The 22,550-nt window shown below is 49.2% G+C and overlaps 2 protein-coding genes across 20 annotated transcripts in view; one reads left to right on the top strand and one right to left on the bottom strand.

Moving 5' to 3' along the window:
• The window catches only part of LOC117220943 (uncharacterized), a 162,209-nt gene that overhangs the window by 7,789 nt on the left and 131,870 nt on the right, over nucleotides 1–22,550 (bottom strand). For 8 of the 19 annotated variants that reach the window (XM_076522080.1, XM_076522083.1, XM_076522088.1 and 5 more), the window contains 14 exons: nucleotides 14,664–14,826; nucleotides 13,375–13,500; nucleotides 12,041–12,209; nucleotides 11,399–11,542; nucleotides 9,970–10,115; nucleotides 8,757–8,810; nucleotides 8,343–8,411; nucleotides 7,599–7,688; nucleotides 7,061–7,123; nucleotides 4,812–5,037; nucleotides 4,620–4,739; nucleotides 4,452–4,559; nucleotides 4,202–4,384; nucleotides 3,827–3,923 (listed from right to left, as the gene is read on the bottom strand). In XM_076522080.1, the coding sequence (XP_076378195.1) occupies nucleotides 3,827–3,923; nucleotides 4,202–4,384; nucleotides 4,452–4,559; nucleotides 4,620–4,739; nucleotides 4,812–5,037; nucleotides 7,061–7,123; nucleotides 7,599–7,688; nucleotides 8,343–8,411; nucleotides 8,757–8,810; nucleotides 9,970–10,115; nucleotides 11,399–11,542; nucleotides 12,041–12,209; nucleotides 13,375–13,500; nucleotides 14,664–14,826 (1,758 nt within the window). Of the gene's footprint in view, nucleotides 1–961; nucleotides 1,015–3,826; nucleotides 3,924–4,201; nucleotides 4,385–4,451; nucleotides 4,560–4,619; nucleotides 4,740–4,811; nucleotides 5,038–7,060; nucleotides 7,124–7,598; nucleotides 7,689–8,342; nucleotides 8,412–8,756; nucleotides 8,811–9,969; nucleotides 10,116–11,398; nucleotides 11,543–12,040; nucleotides 12,210–13,374; nucleotides 13,501–14,663; nucleotides 14,827–22,550 lie in introns of all 19 variants that reach the window. The other 11 variants (XM_076522094.1, XM_076522096.1, XM_076522082.1 and 8 more) reach the window with 10 other exon arrangements.
• LOC117220953 (uncharacterized) lies at nucleotides 13,920–21,539 on the top strand. The gene is made up of 5 exons (XM_033471447.2): nucleotides 13,920–14,252; nucleotides 16,596–16,802; nucleotides 18,511–18,616; nucleotides 19,206–19,414; nucleotides 19,672–21,539. The coding sequence occupies exons 2-5, from the start codon at nucleotides 16,656–16,658 to the stop codon at nucleotides 20,209–20,211; spliced, it is 1,002 nt and encodes a 333-aa protein (XP_033327338.1). The 5' UTR covers nucleotides 13,920–14,252; nucleotides 16,596–16,655; the 3' UTR covers nucleotides 20,212–21,539.

Consider the following 22,550-nt stretch of genomic DNA (forward strand, 5'->3'; position numbering starts at 1 on the left):
GCTCCTCGCGCAGGGCTACCAACCCAATCCTTTTTTGCGATAACCAAAAAAATGAAAGAAAGACAGAGTTTGAAGGACCAGTGTTAAATCAAACAGAAATTCCGTAGTTTTACAAGTGAGGAAGACTGGCCAAGTGAGAGATAGAGAGAAAGAAAGGAAGAAAGAAAGAGAGTTAGAGAGAGAGAGAGAGAGAGAGAGAGAGCGCAGCGCGTAGCACAGAGGCGGAGACTTCCGGTTGGCACGCGCGTGTTGTTTCGGACACATCTCGGAAGCGGTCAGGTTGGTAGCGAGGACAGAACGATCAAGCTCTAAGTTTGATGCAGAACAACGTAAATCTGAGAACGACCGGACGCGAGGCGCGATAGTGTTCAGCGGTTATGGACGGCGCGCGAGAGTTCCTCGGACGTAAGCGCGGGAAAATTCGAATTTTCCGGATAAGCTCGAGAGTAAGGTGTAGACGACAGGTGGAATGATAGTGTAAATGTTTCACGACGGCGGAGGCTCGAAGAATTCTGGCGGGCGTATAAATATGCTCTGCCTGTTCTACAATCGTTGTACACACTACGCAGTTTTGAGAAATAAATATTCGCCGGAATACTTCGATAGTCGCTAAGGATAAACAGCTATAAACAGTATGATGATTTGTGCGGCAGACATTATACCGACAAAAAAATATATATAATATATATATAATCATGTGTATATGTGTGTGCGCGCGTTAGCGCGTGTAAGTGTCTGTATATATGTGTATGTATATGGTGTGGGCTTATGGGCGAATATATATATAAATATTTATATATATATATGTAATATATAAAATAGTACAGAATAATAATAATAATGATAATATAAGAGTAATGTTAATAAGTAGAAGTATTAATAATAATAATCATAATAATAATAATGGTAATAATAATAATAATAATTAATAATTTATAAATATGAATCAGTAAAAAATTACTCGTGACTGGTCTGTATGGCCTCCTTGAAGTTAGTACTCCACTTCCAGCCATACTAAAAAATTAATATCACTTTTTCACTATTCTGTAGCCTGTAACCTACGCTTATAGGTTTTCATTAAAAAGGAAAAAGAGAGATAGAGAGATAATATATATATATAAAATATATAGAGAAGCATATGTACAGGGTGTCACACACGATCGGTGATGCGACACGAGAGAGTAAAATTCTACGCGAGAAACCGGGACCGACAATTGTAGAACCGGACTTTTTCCGGAACGGACGCTTCGTTGCGGAGAAACTCGTGGATGGACGTAGGCGTGGGTGCGCTCAGAGTGGGCGGAGTCTAGAGCTAGATGGGCGTGTCGTTCGATGGTCGCAGCCCGGATTTCCCCGGAGCGGAGCGTCGTAGCGAAAAAATTCTTTCTACGCTTTTCCACCGAGTGTTTTCGCGTAGAATCGTATCGTGGATCGCTGGACACTCTGCAGGCAATTTCCTTTGCAAATTCTCAAAAATTCTCAGGCGTAACCCGCGTCGCTTGCTATTGATTCCCCGTGCACAGTATAATCTCTCCTCTAATGTAAAACGATTTGGAATCCGGGATCGGAACCTCTCGCTTCGCTCGTAATATTATCATCGGAAAACAGAGAGAGAGTGAGAGAGAGAGAGAGAGAAAGAGAGAGAGTGTGAGAGAGAGTGACAGAGAAAAGAGAGAGAGAGAGACAGAGAGTGTGAAAAACAGAGAGCAGGGAAAAGAGACAAAGAGCGAGAGACCCTCTGGCGAGCAAGCAAAACGGAAGAGAGGGAACCAAAACCGGGACTCTCTCGTCGCGAACGCAGCTTCTCTCGTTCATCTTACATATCATCTCGTAATCTTGTTCCTCCGTTTCAGAATAACCGTATTTTTCCTCCTTAAAGTCACAGCTAACACTGAGAATGATCTGACAAGGCCGACGGCACAACTCGAATCGTGGTCACGCCCCCCCTGGGGGCGTGGCCGGTCTTGCCATATCATGTTATATAAATATATACACGCTAAATGTATATAAAATAATATATCTATACTATTCAGGACACAGCAAACACTGAAAATATTGGTTGTGGGGGGGTTGATCGGGGTGGAGTGGGGTCCAATGTCGCACAGAGAGACAAGTCGGAGGAGAGTATTCACGCGGCGCCATCTTGTCCATTATTTCGGTCGGGAAACGCTAGGTCTGGGTGATCGCCACTGTGTAAAGAAAAAAAAAAGAATGAAAAAATACAAACAGCCTAAACGAATTTCGTTTTCCATTTTCACCCCGCACTGTCCCCTTCCCCCAATTTGGTGTTTCGTGGGCGGGCTCGTTTCCCCGAAACGAGTCACGCACGCGCGCTGTGTTCCCTGAGGAAAGGTTTACATTAGATTTCGTGCACAGAGAACTAGGATCGACCGAGGCGTCGAGGATGATGATCTGGAGGGCCCTTTTGCGGGCTGTGTACCCCCGTTCCCGCGGACGTTACCGAACGCGTGACGACCGCGCCACGCCTCCCGCGTTCCCCATTGGTTGGGACAGCCGGCGGGGGAACCGGTGGGCGGTGCCGCGGCCCGCGTTCGCTAATCGATCCACGCCGAGCGTGTGTTCCTCCCATTGCCAATTCGCGGTGCGGGTGTGAGCCCGCGGGGACCGATTATCCTCTAACGATGAGAGAGAGACAGTTCGGAAAGCGTTCTCTGTCGCAGTGCTCGTCCCCCCGAACTGTCGCGACGGGGGGCCCCGTGTCGTACGAACACACGTGCGTATGTACAATACGCATACAGAGCACACGAGGCACGTGTCACACGAATACAGAACAGTATAGATGCATATATACGCGCACGTGTGTGCATGTATACATACGGACACAGTACAGCGTCAAGTATACACCGGGCGAGAAACTGGGTGGTTATGTAGTTCCTCTCTGAGCGAAGATAGAATAATTCAAATTGGCACACTGGCGTTTATGGTGTCCCGTCCAATCGAGAAAAGACGAACGTCCGATGGCCGTGCTGCAAGCTGCGGTTGGCGCCAGCAGCGCCGCAATCGGCCACCGAATCGTGCGGGCAGAGTTTTCTATCTTCGCGGACAGAGGGCCCAGTTTCCGGGCCCGTCCCGTAGCACACATACCGTGTGCAGACAAATCTCTAGATCACTCGGTGCATGCGCTTGTTAGCATAAATAGGATACGGGGGTAAGCGGTGGTCGGACTTGATACACGTCATTGCAAGAGATATAATACCACACATCGTTTTACTCGGTTAGGCCAAGAGAGAGAAAGAGATCTACAAAGCGTGGAGAGTGGTGTCATCGACGTCGTCTACTTCGCCGAGGGTCTTTTTTTTTGTTCATCGACAAATGTTCAACTTGAAAGAGCGGGGGGGGGGGGGCTGGGGTTTCGGGGCGGGGCCTGGGACTTTCGATGCAAACTCCGAAACACGTGTATCTCGGGGCGCAGAGTGCACTTCCATTCGTTCCTCGTGACTCGACCAATCGAAGGCAACTCGGGGACCGTTACAATCGAATTCGTTCACCGTTTCTTCTTTTCCTTCGGGCTCGTCCGAGGCGCGACAAGACTGGACGATCCGGGGGATCGTTTCGGGCTCGCGAATCTGGAGGTTCCATGCACCGGGAGTAGCGGGGGAAGTGGGAGGGGCCTGGGACACTCGTGGATTACGGACAAATAAATAGACAGACAGATAGACAGACGAGGATAGATATAGATAGATCGATAGATTTCAGAGAGAGAGAAAGAGAGAGAGAGAGAGAGAGAGAGAGAGAGAGAAACTGAAAGAGAAAAAGAATGGGAAGACAGAGAGCGAGCGAGCAGCCGGGGCAAGTGAAGCTTTACCTTGGAATGTTGGGCAGACGTGGGTGTGATCGGAGGCGTCTCCTCTGCGTCCACGCTCGTCGCGTTTGGTAATCGCTGCTCTTGCACCGACGCCAAGCTGTGGAAATGCAAAAGTAACGTGTCTCCATTAATCCTCTGTCCGCGACGTGGCTCTAACCACTACCCGCGAGGCGTCGGACACATTTTTTTCGGAATTTTTGCGCGCGATCAAACGGACGATCCGGACCGAAGCCCGGTAATCCGATTTCTCCTGGTCGAGACAGAAATTTGAAACTCGGCACAGGCAAGACTTCCCCGTCTTGGCAAGCTGTCGATTCCACTGGCGATTTAATCTGCTTATGCTCCTTGATATCGTTATTATTAATTGGTGATTACCGTTTGAGCGTCACGAGGGTACCGGTCAGTTTCTTGCAGCGCCTTAGCGCGGACTCCAATCGTTCCGGCTCCTCCTTGAGGAACTTCTCCTCGCGCACGACCTTCTCCATCTCGGAGCTCAAGAGGCCCTTCAGGCCCTCTTGCAGGCCCGGGAACCGCACCTTCAGATCCGCCACCGTTTGGCTGAACAAGAGAAAAACGAAAATACAGCGATCGCTCGAGCTTGGTTTGCTGTTCACGATGGGCCTACCTCGACTTGCTGAGGATCAAGGCCATGTTCTCCACGTCGGACATGTTGACCCGCGTTTTCCTGTTGATGACGTTGCCACGGAGTTCCTCCACCGTGCTCTCCAGCTCGCTGAGATCGTGAAATCGTTAGGATGGAAGGAAAAATGCAAGCTGGCGCACGAGTACTCACGTCAGATCTTTTTCCAGCCTCAGCATCTCCTGCTTGTAGAGGTCTTCCTCGCGGCTCAGTCGCATCTTCTCGGCGTCCCCAGCGCTCCAGGAGGCGTCCCCGCCAGACAATAACATGGCTCTGAAACGAACCGACGTCGTGTCAGCAACCGTGGAATTAATTTCGAGAGAATTGAGCGGCAGGTTTAGTTACCTGATGGTGATGAACGTGTCCCTGATAGTTTCTCTGACGGTGTGCGCCTGCGCCTGAGACATGCGCCTCAGGTTCCTGACCTCTTGCCTGAGGTCCTTCGCCTTCTTCTGCAGGCCTCGCAGCTGGTTGTACATTTCCGGCGTGAGTGCCAGGTCCCGGTAGACGTACTGACCGGCCACCAAGGCCGCTGGCTTCGGCGGAGGAGTCGGCTTGTGCCTGTCCCGCTCTGAAACCGTTCGGGCTAGGTTCAAGCGGACGCTTCCGGTCGATGGCTACCCATGGTTACCCACAGAAAAAGCTTCTCGGGACCCCGCTGAACCGTGCGAGCTTCTTCGTTTTACGGCGATGTTCCGTTCGTAATATTGAATAAGTCAAATCAAATAACAATGGTACAGTAGTCCGCGTGCGAACACGTGGCAACCCTGTACCGTTTGCTATTACTCTCTAATGCTAACGAGGCTGTCCACGAGCAATAGTAAATCCCCGATAAAAAGACAAGAGAATATACTAAGAACACTGACAAAAACTGAATTGCAGCGAGCCGATGAAAATCGGAGACCCATTATTAAGACTATCAAGAGAACTTCTAGTTTACGTAAAAAAAAAAAGAACTAAGAACACTGACAAAAACTAAATTGTAGCGAGCCAATGAAAATCGGAGACCCATTATTAAGACTATCGAGAGAACTTCTAGGTTACGTAAAAATAAGAACAAGTGCAAATCTGCAATTACGAAATCTCTCGATCGGGCTCTTGCACAGCGATTTATTAATGTTTTCTTGCGCCGCCAGCTCCGGATAAACGAGCTCCACTTTCTAATAACGGAGCGGACAGCTCTATCCTTGAACGGATCTCCTCGATTAGGTCACCGAAAACAATGCTCTCGTTGAATTCGGCGGCAGACGCCACTTGTCGCTCGTTAAACCCGACGCGTTTCGCACGATCCAACGGGCCAGGGGGGTGGGGCGGGAAACGGAGCGTGGCGGGGGGTGGTTGGCGGAGAGAATAATTTCGTTGTCGCCTCGGGTGTCAGCGTTTTGATTGGCCCGATGACGGAAGCGGTATGAGATGCGTGCGCGGCCATGATCCGAGGGCTTGGATTTCACCTTGGGCCCCCGGGCTCTGGGGGCCTGATTGCGTCCAAGATGGCGCGCGATCGGCTCGAGAAACTCCCGTTCTCTCGGCGAAAATGTTCTCTAAATTATTTTCGCATTCACCGAACAATTATCGAGCAGTCCAATTTTGATTATTTTTGCAGGGTTCATAGTTGAACCCTTTGCACTCGAGTTTGTACTTAGAAAATGGTTTCATAAAATGCACGGAATTTGCACCACAAATATTTGCGGAGCAATTGAAAATTTGAAATATGAAAGCGATTCAAAATATTATAACGATCAAATGAAATTGAAAACGTCGACGTGGTATTTTCGATCTGTGAAAATGATTAAAGAAAGAACGAGCTTGCAATTGACAATTTTCGTTTCGCATATAAAATTCGCGGTCTGGTCTCGTATGAAATGGAAATACTGGGTCAGAGAAGCCATTACGGGTTTAAATGGCCCGGAGTTTAAATTTTAATGGTCCATTTAAATGGAGTTAAAACGGCCTCGAGTGCAGAGGGTTAATATCTACCTAAGCGAAATCTGCTAATAGAATGTTCTGTAACATGTAAATGTACCATGCGACTGTTGCACTATTAAAATATGAATTTGCATCGAGATTCGACCGTGCAGACCTTCTTCTGGGAACCAATTCGTGGCGACGTGGCCGTTGCCGGGGCCACGACTCGTTGGCATTCTTATCCGCAAATTATGCAATTCATAGTTGTACAACAGAGATTGCCGAGACAGCTGCGTCACGTTCGAGAAAAACGAGCAGGTCGGCCGTCCGGCGACCAAATTCGACGTCTGTTCCTGTAACGCGACATTACATTCCCTGGTCGTCGCGTTTCTTGTGCAACCGTCCCACGAGTTTCTCGGCCGGATCGCGCTTTCTCGCGACCGATGACAACGATGATCCCCGAATGAGCGACGAGAGACACCGAGGGATGATCGATGGAGAGACAGAGATATATGTATACGATGCGTGGACGTGATCGAAACACAAGATGACGGACGAATGACCGAACGGAAGCGTAAAGATGAGGGGGCGGGGCAGAGACAGAAACGAATGCTTTTGTGGGAGGTGACGAGCTTGTTTGATCGACGAACCGAACGCGACACACATATAGAAACGAGATACGGGTTTACCTTGCGAAGACATCCTCGGCAACGTGGAGGATTTGATCGCCGGTTTCGTTGGCTTAGTGTCCGCTAGTCGTGGTAGGCATTGCACGAGAAGTTAGGTCAGAGATTATTGCGTTAGTATTGTCCAATCCTCGACACGAGGGTTTCGTCTCGTCCGAGGCCTCTCGAGGAAACGGTGGAGCGTTTTCGAAACTAATCGCAACGATCATGACGTGGCCGATCGTTGTTTCAGCATCCGGGTCGTGAACCCGCGGCAATCTAGTCGACGCTCCAGCGTTTCGTCGTTCGATTTATCATCGGGTCGTTCTAGAGACTCGATTTTCACGGGGGGGAGGTGCTTGGAGCGGAGACCGCCTTTACGGACACGCTCGAAGTCGTCGATTTTCCCCGGCAGAACTTAATTATTGTGGGCGGGCGTTCCCAAGGGCGGTGGGCGTTCCCAAAGACGGTGGGCGTTCCCAGTGGCGCGGGGCGTGGCCTCGAGCGCGTCGGTAAACTCGGTCTCCGCTGTGTTAGAGTGCAAAGTGCGAATAATGATTACCTGCGTGTTGCGGGGAATGCTGCTTAGGTGAGTTCATGTCCGGTGGCTCGTCACTGAAGGACACTGACTTTTCGAACGACACCGACTTGTCTGGAATAGATGTTGATCAGCGTATTTTTGCGGTCCCGTGCCGGACAGGGTGGAAGCGTTGCAGCGTGCGCGACAAAACTTTCAAAGGAGCGGGGGTATGGGGGCGGTGCTGACTTATCATTGCGGTGCTGTTATCATCTCAGGGGGTAGGGGGTGAGGGGCAACCGAGAACGAAATATATCAAGTACTGTTTTCGTGAACAAAAGAGAGAGAGAGAGAGAGAGAGAGAGAGAGAGAGAGAGAAAGAGAGACAACTAGGCTCGCGTGGCATAACCTAAACGAGTGCTAGAATCGACAGCGAAGCAAGAATGGTACGTTAGTGCAACTGGAACACCGTGTCTCGACGAATGAAAAGGGAAAACCCGATGTGCAAACATTTGTGCTCGGTGCAAGAGAGGTTAATAGTTTTGTTTCACCATTTGTCGAGCCACGGTGGCTGAACGATGATTGATCATTCGGTGTACATAGTACGCGCACAGAAAAGAAGCAAGCAGGACGGCGGGGGGATGCGTGTGAAACGAGACACAGAGAGCGGCGTGATGTTATTAGCGTGCAGATGAGCGCACACGTGGACGACCACGACATAACTATAATGCGAGAGGCGGCGATGCTTTGGTGCTTAGAGGAGATACGTGGAGATCTTGTGAACCGCACCTTTGCCTAACTTTGGTGGTTTTACGTCAGTCCTTAAGTACGAGTCATCTGTAACGGCAGGTTGAGACACTTAAATTTTACAAAGGAGAACCGTTTTAATCACACAGTGGTAGAACGTAGGGCACTATTATAAAACATTGTAATAACAACAGTAATCACATTATGCATTACGCGAGAGCGTGTACACCACCGGTCGGACACCTGATTACCGATTTAGCGGTCGTCTACTCTTTGAAGTAATTGTTCTATTATAACTATGCCGAGCGATTCGAAGCAATCGTATATTTTAGGCTGTCCACATGCCATTGCCGTGCGAAGCAATGGCTGTCCTCCGTCCGATGGCGCACGAGACTGTAGCGGTCACAGTGATTCATAGGAGAATAGAAGATAGAAAGAAGATGAGAAGAGACACACCTGGCAATGAGGCAGAGCTGGAACTAGAGTGTTTGTCGAACTCGTCCCCGGCGCCTGGTGTGCGCGTCAGTCGGAATAACAAAGCAGTTGTACAGCAGGGTTTTCAGGAAAATTTTCAGGCCGCGGTGCGACGCGTCGCAGCGGTGCCGATTGCTCCTCAAACATTCGGGACGCATTGTCTCCCGACGGAGATGAGATTTTCGATGGAACCGAATATGAGCACCACTGCGACGGCGTCGACCGCGGCACAAATTTTACTTGTACGCCACTTCGAGGCGCTATCTGGCGGCTCGAAGGGCGGGGCCAGCTGCTAAGACAGCTGGTGGCGATGGGATTCTAACTTGGAAACCGTCTCGAGACTCCTTGGGCCGAGAAGATTAATTCAAAAAGTCTGGAGACGGTTCACAGGGGCCTGGGAAGTCCTGAAGATTTCATAGATAATTCTCAATCGAAAAGCGCGTATCAAAACTCGATTCTAAGAATGCCGAAATGTCCAGGACCTCCGGTTCTAAGTCTCGGAACAGCACCGAGGTGCCTAAATAAAACGCGGCGAGTCCCGCTTAAAAGTAAAAAAAACGAAGAAATAATACTCAGGTCTCAGCGTTAGCTGTCCGGCAGCTCCGACCGATCGATCACCTAGAAAAGTATCTAAAAGAGAGCGAAAGAAGTCGCGCGACGTGATGAGACAGACGTGGGCGTGACAGTGGGCGACGGGGGGGCGGAGTTTGTCGAACGAACGGGATCGTAGAAGAAAGCGAAATGGGCGGGGCGAACAACATACACGGGCAGAGAGGCGTCAAAGCGTCGCAGAATGGATCGACTTGAACGAAACGAGAGGCTAACACGCTTCTAATGCGCCTAGTGGTGCGACAGGGGATGAGAAATCGAATGAGAAATGAAATATGCGAACGTCCGGGTCGTCGGGGGCGAACCGGTGGGCGGGACTGGGCGGAAACTCAAGAGCCACGGAACAGAAATGGGCGGGGACTACGCGGGGGCACCGGAGCTGGGCGTGGCCAGGTGACCCTTCCCTCGGATAACTTGAAATTTGTGAAAATTTCTACGGAGTTACTAGAAAATAAATAAAAATACATTCGTCGAAAATGCGCCCAGCCCCAGCGGAAACGGAGGGATCCCTGCTCGGAGACCAGGACCTAGGACAGCGCGGCTAATCTAGTCTCGTAAAATGCCGGATTTCGGATCGGAAACGTACCTGGGGCCCTCGCGTAAGGGTCGCGACCCGCTGGCACCTGCAGATAATCCCTGGGTGACGGGCTCGTGTGAGGGGCGTGGGTCAGAGCCTTCTGCACAAGCCCCGTCAGGTTGGCCAACTGTCTCTCCATGTGCTCCACCCGTATCCTAGACCAAGGAAGACAGAACAGATTAGCCGGTGTCACTTGGGATCCGCTTGGCGAACGGGACCAACATTGCAAACTATGGATCTAGGGGATTGTGGTGCCTTCGAGAAGCGTATCGAGGTAGCAAAGATAGAGGTCCATTCGCCGACAAAGGATTTGCTACCTCGCTATCGAATACCAGGAGACAGTGACGATGACTGACATTGACAATCTCGCACAGGACCTTGGGTCCAAGGTCCGATGGCAAACTCTTGGATGGCCAAGGCCGTGTGAGTCTAGAGTCCTAAGGTCTACATGTCGTACATACATACATAAAAGCGCTCGATATGCATTCTCTCTACGATCGCTAATCGGCATGCTGCATTCCACCGATTCGCAGTTGAACTCGTGGAGTACCATCGAACGAACGATCCTGAAGAACAATGTTTGGGATCTACTGTACTTGGGGATAGCTAAGACCTGAGAGTACACGAGGTCGTTTCTCAAAGCTTACCGAAACCTAACGAAACTTTTCGCGCGAACATTGTCCCGCGTCAGAGCTGGATCATCCTCCAGATCCAGACCCGATCCCGTCCGTTCGACCGTGCTACAATGGTTCAACGCGTGCCAACCAACTGATTGAAATTACCCGACGGTTCCGCGTTACGATTCCGAGCGCGGGGCCAGATATCTCTGCATGCTTCGACGCGTATTATACATGCATCCAAACGAACGACCAGCGTCCCGGAGAGGATTCAGCCTAACGAGAAATGGTACAGAGCTCTGCGTGTACCGGAGCCTTCTTTCTCTCTCTCTTTCCCTCCGCCGGGTCAACGAAGCCTTCGTTCCCACCGATCGATGAACTCGAAACGTGTCGATAAACGGGCGAACATAAATAACCGAGCCGGGGGGAGGCTTCGTGGAGCGTCGACCCGAGGGAGAAAGAGAGCGGGCTTTTCACTTTCCACCGACTGACATGTACAGGGTGTACAACGAGAAAAACAATGCTTAAATGCTTTATCAGTCATCGATTTTTCTCGTCCTAGAAAATTTCCTCCGCGAACGGTGGCCGTAGGGTCTATGGACGACGCATTCGCAAAGCGCATTCGAGTCAGATCAAAAGCGTTCGTACAACGACGCTGCGTTTCCGGCACGACCGGGTGACTGTATCTGGGCTGTTTCTAAGAGGACTCCGTGAAACGCGGCGTCAGACGATACATCTGAGAGACCGGATCGCATCGACAGAGAGCTCTACGTTCACTGATTTCGGTTCTATCGACGTGTATACACAAGGTGGATCGGTACCGAGTAGCGTCGTAGCTCTGACCACTGGGTGGCAGAGGTGGTGCCGCCCCTGGAGGAAACGGGGATCGCGGAGGACCGGATGGCTGACGGCCTGACGGTTTCACACCGTATAGGCTGTACGATTCCTCCAACAGCTCCGTATCGCTGCACCATCCACAACAGAGACACACGTATCCGCGCTATCAGCCATCCATGGTGACACGCGATCGTTCTTCCCCTCTGATCAACGCCGACCAGGTTGCACAGGGTGTTCAAGCAATCCAACTCTAGCTCCTCGAAGTCCAGTTTCCAAGTTTTAGGATTCTTTACGATTCTTTAAGACTCCGTGGTGAGACAGCTAAATCCAGACTCAAGTACCCCCAAGTCCACACTTGTAGGACCCCTATGTCCCCATTCCACCGTCGTCGTTGCTACCAGGACACCCTGTGCAATCCGCGCGATGCTCCCCCAGCCGATGAAGCCAAAAGATTTTCCGAAGTGGTGAATTCGTCGGCGAAATTTTGTGAACCCGGTGACCCGATTTCGCGTTGGGTCGCGTTGACAGAGAAGGGAAGTCCGTCGGAGTATGAAATCAGCAAGGGTTTGTTATCGTCCGGGGCCGCGGACCGGCCCCGTCGATAATCATCAAGGAACTCCGGTTACCTGGCTTCCTCGTCGATGACCGGGGTGACGGTGCCCGAGTACTGGGAGTAGTACGGGTCTTCGTAGCTGCTTCCGGCGCTGTAGGGTCCGGCCGGGTATCTTCCGGATCCGGAGCTGACGCCGCCGCCTCTCTCCGGACTGCTCATGTAGCCGGTCTCGTGGAGTCGATCTGCGGCAATCGGGTAGATTAGTGGGACCGCGGGTCGTCTACCACCGAGCGGGTGCGTCTCAACCCGTCGGTAAAACAGCGGGGGAACACCGAGTACGGGGCGGAGGGATGCTTTACGGGACGTTCAATAGTCATAGTAAGTTCTACGTGACACAACCGAGGGTCGTTTGTGCGTGTGTCGCAGGGTAATCCCGGGTCGCCGAACCAGTCTTGTCGGGTTGGACACAGTCGGGTCTGGTTTAGTGCTGGGCCACTCGATTAGTTTTCCCATGCCCCTAGGTATGTACTTTGGTTACGGGGTATACAAGATCCTAGGGATTCGATGCAACGGCTTGCTAGCTTCTGTTAATGACGCTAGGGATTCCTTGGGTAATTTACTTTGCGTGGTATACCGATTTACGTGGAGGGGTAAGTTGTCTCTACTGCTATCGGAGCTACAGGTGGATCTAGGGTACCTAGAAGCTTCTACGCAGGTTAAGAGGTTAGGATCGTGGTGTCTATTAGATCGTGGTTTCATTCGAGGACAAAAACTGTGTCCCTGGCTCTAGGTAAATTTTCGCGACTCCGATTATCCGAGGCTACGTTGTCAGCCAATCCGGGGCGAGTCGGTTGCACTAATCCAGACCTCGGCGTGCCTCGATGCTAGCCGCCACAAGACGGAGATTATTCCGTATTCCACGAGAATTTTCTCGAGCCAGTGTGCCAATTAGGGTATTCGTTTTACGACCAAACCGCCTCCGTGTAGTCGAGCCAGTCGCCCGGCCCTCGATCCGTTCGAGGGAACGACGACGCCCGCGTGTCGACTGGAGCGATTCTCGACACCTCGAGACACAGGCGTTCTCGACCTGGTTTCGTCGGGACGGTCCTCGATCCAGTCGTATTGTTGTCGACAGGGACGCGCCGGCACCGCGCCGTTTCGTCTACGCGTCGAGAATCGTCGAGTTGGTTCCCGCGGCGCGCGAAAAACGTTTCGAGAGGCAGAGGGCACCATGATCGAGGGAAAGATAAATTGGTCTCTCAACTTGTTCCCGCGTCGAGTTCTCGTTTTTCTTTTTTTCTTTTTTGTTTTCGATCTTTCGGTCTTTCTGTCATCTCGGCGATTTCGTTTCTAACGAACAGTTCCGTCGGTTTTTCGTCTTCTTCATTTAAGGATAACTCTACTGACCTGCTATACTATAGAGGGAGACCGAGCTGTCTCTAGAGAAGCGAGCCGAGCCCCCGAGGCTTCCAAGGGGACTCTTAACACACTGGTAGCTGCGAAGCGGCTTGGCCGGCGGCACCCCGCCACCACCTATCCAACCGTCCGGAAAAACCAAACAAAAACCAATGTACCCAGCTGTTTCGGTTCGAGTCGCGTCTCTCCCTGACCTCGTCCCTTGCCACACGAACGGCTCCCATAGTGCTCATCCTACCTAAATCACCTGCACCAATCGCCCGCAACTACTCCCACAATCCCTCGACTACTTCTATCGTCGCAAATAGTCCTCCTATGTTTCGGTTACTATTTAGCTAGATTCCTCTATGCTTACAATTCTAGTGATTTATCAGTATTCGGTGTCCTAGTTACCTTTCAACGTTTGCCACGCTAACTAAAGCGACCGCAAAGTCGTTAAGTTACTAAGAACATTTCAACGTCTACGTTCCTAGGGATTCTTTTTCTTTTTTAGTAAGAAAGCACCGCAGGTTGCTGAGCACTATGAGAGTCGCCACTGTAGATTGCTACTTCCATCGCTCGGTAGCAAAGACGTGACACGAATGATCGTCGACGATCGCGCTCGCGCCGGAAGGATTTACGCGGATCGACGAGGCAACGGGCGGGTCTCGTGCTAGCAGTCCTGGCGTCGAAAGCTTGGATGATGGCGAACAGGATCGTGGGAAGAGGAGGCGTTTGGCTGATGCGTATCTACGAGCAAAGGTCGACCGTGCATGCGAAACATTGGAAACGTTCTCGCGAGTCAACCTCAGCTCGTCGACGAACCGTTACTCGATCGACCATCGATCGTCGCTGCAGGCAGGGCCGGATGGCGGGGTCAGCGCGTGCAGGTGCGTCGAATCTGGTTGTTCTCGAGGACGTGTCTACCTCGAGAGCCACCAGAAATGACAATTTATGAGCTAGTGAGTCATGTAGACCGTTGTAATCGAAAAATCTCGGCGATTCGTGTTCCGGCGATGCCTGGGTCAACTTTGACCGGAGCCGTGGAAAGTCTAAATAAATTGCGCATCGAATGAACCGTGCGAAATAGACGCGATTAGCGGTCCAGATCGACCCAGGCACCGGTTGTTTCATGGCAGATGATGACCGCGAACCGAGGCGTCTAGGGAAAGATTATAGTAGCGAGGGCAAGCATGAGGGGTGTTAGTTCAGGCGCAGAAGCAGCGATCTCTCGCGGCAGTCGTTCAACCGAGTCGTGGTTTCGCGCGAGCAGCAACGACGTCCCTGAACTTCCGGCGTACCTGATGTGGCCAGAGGTTTCGGTTGCGTGGGCGTCGCGGTCGGACCGCCCACGACGGACGACGCGGCCGGACTGTACGCCCTCATCAGCTGGCCACCACGTGGCAACGTGCTGCTTCCGCCGACGTAGTAGCCGCTGCTGCCGGAAGTCGAATTCTTCGCCGTCTGGAACACAAATGATATTTTTTTCCTGGTTATTTAACCGTCACGACGGATAATGCTTGTCCGGTGAACTGCAAATATTTTCATAACTATGTCGGGGATTTCGAAACGTTTCGCTTCGTTCCGTTTCGCAATGCGTGCACGCGTATGCGCATGCGTAATGTGGGAATACATATATGAATTTGCGGGATTGCGTAACAGCCCCGATGGAAAACGACGATTATAGGTAGAAAGTGATCGAAACGATCGACATGTAAACAACAACTAGTAGATACCCGGTTTAAAAAAGAACCTGAAGATAGTTGCCGCGCGGTTGTTAGATATCGACGTAACCGTCGACGTCGCAAGAACGGAATCAAGTTGTCGCTTTCCCCGTCAATCATCGTCTTGACAGACGATCGAAGAAACGAAATTCCCCCGAGGACCATAATTGATCGAACGGCTATCATCAGTTTCATTGGTTTCAAACGCATTCACCGATAACGATAATTTCGCTACTTATTAGACCAGCGATGAAATTATCGATTTACTGGAAATTTGAATTTCCGTTGTACGAAAGCAGATGGTGAATTGCTCGACGAATAGCTTAGAAATACACGGATTAGCATAGAAACTGTATTACCATGTTTGCGTGCGATCGTTGCGGTGAAAACGAGCAACGAGAAAGGGAAAAGATGCGCGCCGGTTGGCAATGAAAACGATACGGGTCCGTAACGGGCCCGAGTTTCGTCCCCGCGATGAACCATGTCCCTTAGCCGTCCGCCATTTTACGGCCCATAAATCCCTGAACGCCCGCGACTCCCTGCGACTCCCCTTTCCCGTTCCCCTAGAAGACTTTCGAGATTGCGAAAGCGGAGCCTGGCCACCGTTCGTTCCTCTGTTTCTAATTCGTATCGGTTTCGACCGACACCTCGTTTATTACAGAACGTCCGCGTCGACAACTCGAAATCACGTAACTCGTCGTCATTATGCAATCCCGGCCGATCGCAATTACGCTTTCCCTGTTTCATTTTTCGACGAGCCAGGCGTTCGATCCGGGACGAAAATATGTATGTCGCCTGACGAGACGGCTGGCACGAAGAAGGGGCGAGGTGCGATAAAACGAAGACGATTAGGCGAATCTGCGTCGAAAACTGAGACGAAAATATCCGGAGAACTTTTTCACGAGAGTCATGGTTTTCGAGAAAATCGTGCGCAAAGACGAGCATGACGCGCGGCCGAGACGAGGCGCGAGTTTCGAGCTCCGCGCGGACCTTGATTTCAAAGCCAGTTATCTCGCAAACGACGGGTCGAATGAAAAAGTGCTGCTGCACATTTTCGACGCGGTTTTCCACGGGCTTTCGAACCGCGGTGCCCGTTCGCGGGCAGCTCGGACGATCGAGAAGATACGCAACGTTTCCGGTCAAGGGGAACGCCCGAACAGCACTTCCAGGCTTTTGCTCCGTGAAGCGAGACGCCCGACAAATCGGGGGATGAGCGATAACACGTTCCCGGACTTCCGGCGCGTGGAATTCAGGCGCGGGTTAAACGACCGGTTCGGTTCGCTTCTGTTCTCCGATCAACCGCCCCTCCAGTATGGCCGCTCGAAATCGCGCGGCTGAACCGGCCGGCCCTGTTTAGTATGGTGTACTCGCGCCGTGTGCTCGCCGCACTGTCATCGGGCCTCCTCTTCGACTTGCTCGGGCCGCGCATAACTCCGAGTAGAATGGAACGGAATCCGGCTACGAGAAACGCGTTTCCCGCCTGAAATAAATTCGGTGATAAATTGATAGTTGGATGGCGAACGGGATCCGAAGCTGAGACCTGGGACTAGGGGATGATTCTCGGTCGACATGGCTGGGAGGGCTGTGATCGTTTTTCGAGGGTGCATCGTCTTCTTTCTGCTGGCTCAGTGCGCGTCTATTTTGGACCAGCAGCTGCACCGGACCCGTACAACCCCCATGCACAAGGTGGTGCTCACTCAGAAGGGATACATACAGGTGAGAGCTACCCTTGGTTACTATATTTCGTTCGAAAGTTCTTGCGGGAATTTTCGAGGTATTGTTATCACGATGAGACGAAATGCGAGCCCCATAATTAATTTCTTTAACGAAATAGCGTGTTCGGATTTTTTTCGTACCACCCAGAAAAATCTCTGATCAATAGACTGCGGATTTTATGCATTTCTGAGAAAAACGAATAGGTCAAATATAAAATTGTAAGGTCATTGGAAGAGTTTGAAGATATTGTTACATTATTTTCGACTTATTATAGTTATAAAAGGAACAAAGACATTTTCAAACTAATTATTTGTGTTTCTTACAATTGATTAAAACAATTTTGAGTTTGCATAAAGATCGGTCTACCGATCGATTTTAATACATTTATGCAGTCAATTCGAGAAATTCTAGTCAGAGAAAAATTGTTGATTTTCGCATTTATTAAGCGCATATTTGATGAGCTGATGTGTAAGATTACGGGTCTGGATTGTACTAACGTTTTAATCGTCCATTAAAGTGTCGATGACATCAGATCGATTGAACTGGATAAAATTTCGTTTTCCATCGAAAGATTATAATTTTGAAATTGTCTTCGGGGAACCTTCATTCAATTGAACGAAGTGCGACGATATCCGAAGGTATCCGAGTTGCATAGATAATCCAAAATTTGCAATCGGGTCCATTCGCCGTTACGAAATCCGCCGGTGTTCAAAGAAAGCTTAGAAAGCGACCGTTCGCACGCGATGCCCCTGATCTAGTTTCCCGCCTGTTACGCGGTCGCAGTCTCTCCGCCAATGGAAAAACGGGTGGCAATGAATTGACCGGTAATTTCGACACCCCGTGCCAACTCCATACACCAAGACTGGTTAACGAATTTTCCCATAGGAAAATGCGCGCGGTGTGATGACGAAACAGATGTCCCAGAAATTTAAAATGCAAACAACTTTTTTCTTTTCACTGGAACAAATGTTTCTCCACAGTTCCAAGTATGCACTTTAACAATGCGCCCTGGATTTGACGTTAAGCAATATCGTTCTTTTTTTAAAAATTATCAAAAAAATCGCCAAAGTGCACAGTCTAATGGAAAGCCTCATAAATTCGTATTTAAATTTCGCGCCAGACTCCGCGACCCTTGGCGTAAATTTTGAAATGGAAAAAATGTTTTCCCATAATGGAAAGTACGTACTTTAATGGTCCATACTTCTCTTAGCGGAGTACAGTACTGTATTTCTGTAAAAATTGCCAACAAGCCCCCAAAATGCGCGTTCCGATGCAAATTCGCACAATTTCATTTTTCATTTCCGCCCCGTATTGCCCGACCACCGGCGCGAATGTTTGAACAAAAAAATGTCCCCCCATTAGTTCAAAGTACGTACTTTAACGATCCACGCCCGTTACAGCGAAAAGCAACATCGGTACTCCCGTAAAAATTGCCGAAGCACCGCTAAAACGCACGGTCCGTAATACGCCCTCGTAAATTCATATTTAAAATCGACGACGTGCCGCGTGCGCGCGCGCGACTTCTGGCGCGAATTTTTCGAACATCGGAAATCTTTCCCCGCAGTTCGAAGTACGTTGTTTAACCGGGCGCAACGTATGCAGTAAAAAAAAAGCAGTACTGCCTTTCGCGTAAAAGTGGTCGTGCAGCCCCCTAAAATTTAGGACGCTTGCTAAACCGGATCGTTAACCTAAATCGGCGTGATTCCAGTTCCTCAGATGGGAATTGCCGGTGCCGGAGCTGACTGAGTTCACGTTCTGCCTGTGGCTGGAGTCCGTCGACCTCACTCACCCCCATTCTATCTTCTCCTACTCGAGTGAGTAATCGGGGAGGGGCAGGGGCGGAGGGGGGAAAAGCCGGATCCGATTTTCCGCGAAACGGAAACTCCGGGATGCAATCTCGCCGGAATTTCATTCGCCTACTTTTCGAACTGGGTTCGCCGAACCCGGAGCAACTTCTTTATTGGACTTTTTCTCCCCCCCCCCCTTGTTGGAACACCCGTCGCCCCGACGCGGCGGTCTTTTATTAATTTTGCGCCGCGTGCATCGATAAACGATGCCGATTTTCCTCCACGGGAACCCTTTGCTCGAATTTGCAAATTATTTTTACATAGTTCACGCATGATCGCGATTTCAATTCCGAGGCATTTTCCGCCATTGTTCAAATTTAGATACGTCGCGACTGATTGCTCGATTTTCCTTTTCTTTTTTTTTACATATTTTATGCGTGATCCGGATTTAAATTCCGAGTCATTTGCCGCCATTGTTCAAATTTTGATACGTCTCCGACTGAGATTGCTTGATACCTTCGAAAGTAATTTTGGTAATTTTTGTTTAAACTGTTCTCGCGATTGGTTGGACAACGCGTGGAAAGCTCCGGTGTTGATTATATTTTTGGCGCGACAGAGGACGAGAAGGAGCGATTGGTGCGCGCGTGGATCTCGTCGCATGGACGCAGCGTTCACCTGGAGATCGGCGGGACAGAGGTATTCGCAGCGTCGACCGACATTCACGAGAACCGCTGGTACCACCTGTGTCAGAGCTGGGAGAACCAGGCCGGTCGTTACGCTTTGTGGGTGAACGGGCACCTCTGGGTTCAAGGTCGCTCCGAAGAGGTTCGTAAGCATCCGAGATCCTCGCCGAAGATCCGGCGAACCACTTTCCTCGAATTGAATACCCTTTGATCGAGGGATCACCGAAGACCGGGTCGAAAGTGACCCACGCCCTATTCCTTTTCACTTTATCATTGTAAACAGCCCACCATTAATTAACTCCACTATTCGTATTCTCGATTGCAAAACTATTTTTGCCGGACGTCCCATGAAAGAGACAATTGAACAGATCGTCCTGATAGATCACTGATCATTTTCAGACGATTGGTCACGTGATCCCGAGCAAGGGGGACATAGTGGTGGGCCAGGAGTACACGGATTTCGACAAGGGCCTGGAGGACGGGATCGAGGGATCGGTCCTGGGGTTCAACCTGCTCCTAAAATCAGCCTTCGATCCCCAGAACGATGATCCAAGGGATCTGAGATTTAGTCACGTGCCGATCGAGACGTTCCCGCGGATTCCGCCGAAACCGATGCAACGGAGCATTATCTACGGGACGAGGACGATCTACAGGATCCTGCCGATTAGGATCATCAGATCGATCGATGACCCACTCGGATTTAGGAATCCATCGCAAGAGATTAGAATCGCGAATATGGGCCCGCACGGTTGGCCCAGCCAGCGGAAGCAGCCCTTGGGCCAGCAGCTGGTGCAGTTGACCTACGTCCGCTGCGAGATCGGTCGTGGCAGTCCGTTCATCGGAGGATCGTCGATGCTGATCTCCTGGACCAGGACCCCGGTCCGCATTTTCGGCGGGGCGATCGTGAAAAACGTTCGCAACAAGTGCGGTGACTTTTGAGCACACGGAGAGCCACGACATTGAAACATTGATTTTTTAACGAACACTCTGGCGGCTGTTTGTGGGCCACGCTGGGAGAAGAAGAGTTTTTTGGGAGACGGAAACTTTGGGCCGTGGAAAAATAAATGTTTGAAATGGTACATAGGCTGTCAATATTTTTGTTTCCTCGTGTGATACTGAATTTGGTAAATACAGTTTTTTTTTTATAAATAGTAGTTACATATGGAAATAGCATCTCAAATATGTTTGATAAATATATTATTATTTTTGAAATATATTTAAATATATTATTTTAAATATATTATTATTTCTTTAATATATTTAAATATATTATTATTTTTTAAATATATTTAAATATATTATTTTAAGTATATTTCGAATATATATCTAACTGCTATTTCAGAAAAATAGTGAATTTCCCAAATTCTACATTACATGAGATTATGAAAATATTTCTAGCTTATTTACCATCTCAAAAATCTGTCTTCCCCGGCCCTGCTAAAAATATACCTAACACTAACGATAGCTGATGAGCAAAAACAACGTAGCAGTAATAATTAACATAGCTTAGTAATTTAAAGACAGCAAGATGGATTTAGTTTCGTGCATTTAAGTCGACATTTAACATGTGAAATTCCATTGTAAATTTTATTTAGAATTATAGGGATAGCTAGAAGTCATAAAGTTAATGTGATATTTCAGACGAAAATGTTTTCGAAATTCGAAGCAGAGGCGCGGCTTGAAATCCGTGCGATGCGGACGAGACGACGTCGCGATCCGCGTTTCGCAACAGTTCTCACGAGCCCGCATCCGCGAATCCATTTAGGGCGGCGTTTCTTTCAACGTCATCGGCTCGCGATTTCGAGAGAACTGCGGAGGCCATTTTTCTCTCGCGCGGGAATTACGAAACTCGACGGCCGTTCTGCGGTCCCCAGCAATTGTCCGCGTTTTAACAAGACTTTTTTCATCGTTGTACGCCGCGCGTGTGCATTACTCTGTTGTATTGTACAGCCGCTCGCAAAAGAGACGTTATTTATTCACCGTAGACATGTAGACTGAACGACTGAAGCTTTCGAGCCGCGTTTCGTACACGATGCTTGGGCACCGATCCCGAAATGTGCGAGTCTCGTATTTTACTTCTGTGTGGATCAATAAAATCGAAAATCCTATGAACCGTTACTTATCAAACACCTTGTACATTTTACATATTTTACGTGCTAAGCAATTCGATGAATTTGATTGTCTTTCGTTTCATCTGTATTTATTATAAAAATATAATAAATATATATTTAAATGTATATAATATATGAAAATATCATGCTCCAGAACCCACTAATATTCCAATCTTATTTCAGTCTTATTTCAATTTTATTTCCGTGTGGATCAATAAAATCGAAGATCTTCAGTCGGATGCTGAACCGTTACTTATCAAACACCCCGTACATTTTACATATTTTACGTACTAAGCAATCCTGTGAATTTGATTATCTTTCGTTTGATCTGTATTTATTATAAAAAATAGAATAAAAATACATATTTAAATGTATATAATATATGAAAATATCATGCTCCAGAACCCACTAATATTTCACAATCTCCATTTTATCTTCAATTATTGTACAAATCTTGTTAACGATTCTTGAATTATCAGTCTCGATTGTTCGATCGCATGTATTCGTAAGTTTAATTATCTGTACAATTTTATTTACGAATGAAATTTATTTTCAAGTTAAAAGTTTTCAAGAATCGACAGAAAATAAACGGCAACGATTGATTTAAAATTCTTCAAGCTGTTCCGACTAACTTCACAATTACAAGATCGACGAATTAAAAGCCAGCAAGACCATCAAGACCATCATTTTATTAATTACCCCTCCCGGACCGCTAATTATGAGACGCCCTGTCGACGCACATGTTGGAATCATAACACCCACACTTACGGGCGCGTTCGCATTAAAGGCTAATCACGTTCTTGTCTAATGACATCGCAGTCCTCGGGAATTAACGATCGGCGAAGGCGTAGTCGTTCGATAACAATGAAACGCCCTGTACCACAAAAGGCCGGGCAGGAAAGATTGTAATTACCACGCGATCCGGGCCAATCACGACTAAATCGGATATTTAATCTGCCACGAGCTGGCATTACCGGAGTCCCCGATACCGGGGCTCGGCTAATGATCGTTACGTGGATCACGGGCGTTTCGAGAAACTCGATCGCGGCCGCGATAGATCACGTAAGTAACGCGAACCAGCTGGAACGCGATCATTTGCGACACATCGCGTAATTTTTATTTCTCCGGCTTTCTCGTTTCGGTAACAGGACCTCCGATCCCATGGAT

This window comes from Megalopta genalis, chromosome 5, assembly GCF_051020955.1.
Source record: "Megalopta genalis isolate 19385.01 chromosome 5, iyMegGena1_principal, whole genome shotgun sequence".
Classification (NCBI taxonomy): domain Eukaryota; kingdom Metazoa; phylum Arthropoda; class Insecta; order Hymenoptera; family Halictidae; genus Megalopta; species Megalopta genalis.

Coding starts and splice junctions, on each gene's coding strand:
- LOC117220953 (XM_033471447.2), top strand. CDS start 16,656: ATGGCTGGGAGGGCTGTGATCGTTTTTCGAGGGTGCATCGTCTTCTTT. Junction 16,803..18,510: donor CTCAGAAGGGATACATACAG/GTGAGAGCTACC, acceptor GCGTGATTCCAG/TTCCTCAGATGGGAATTGCC. Junction 18,617..19,205: donor TTCTATCTTCTCCTACTCGA/GTGAGTAATCGG, acceptor TTGGCGCGACAG/AGGACGAGAAGGAGCGATTG.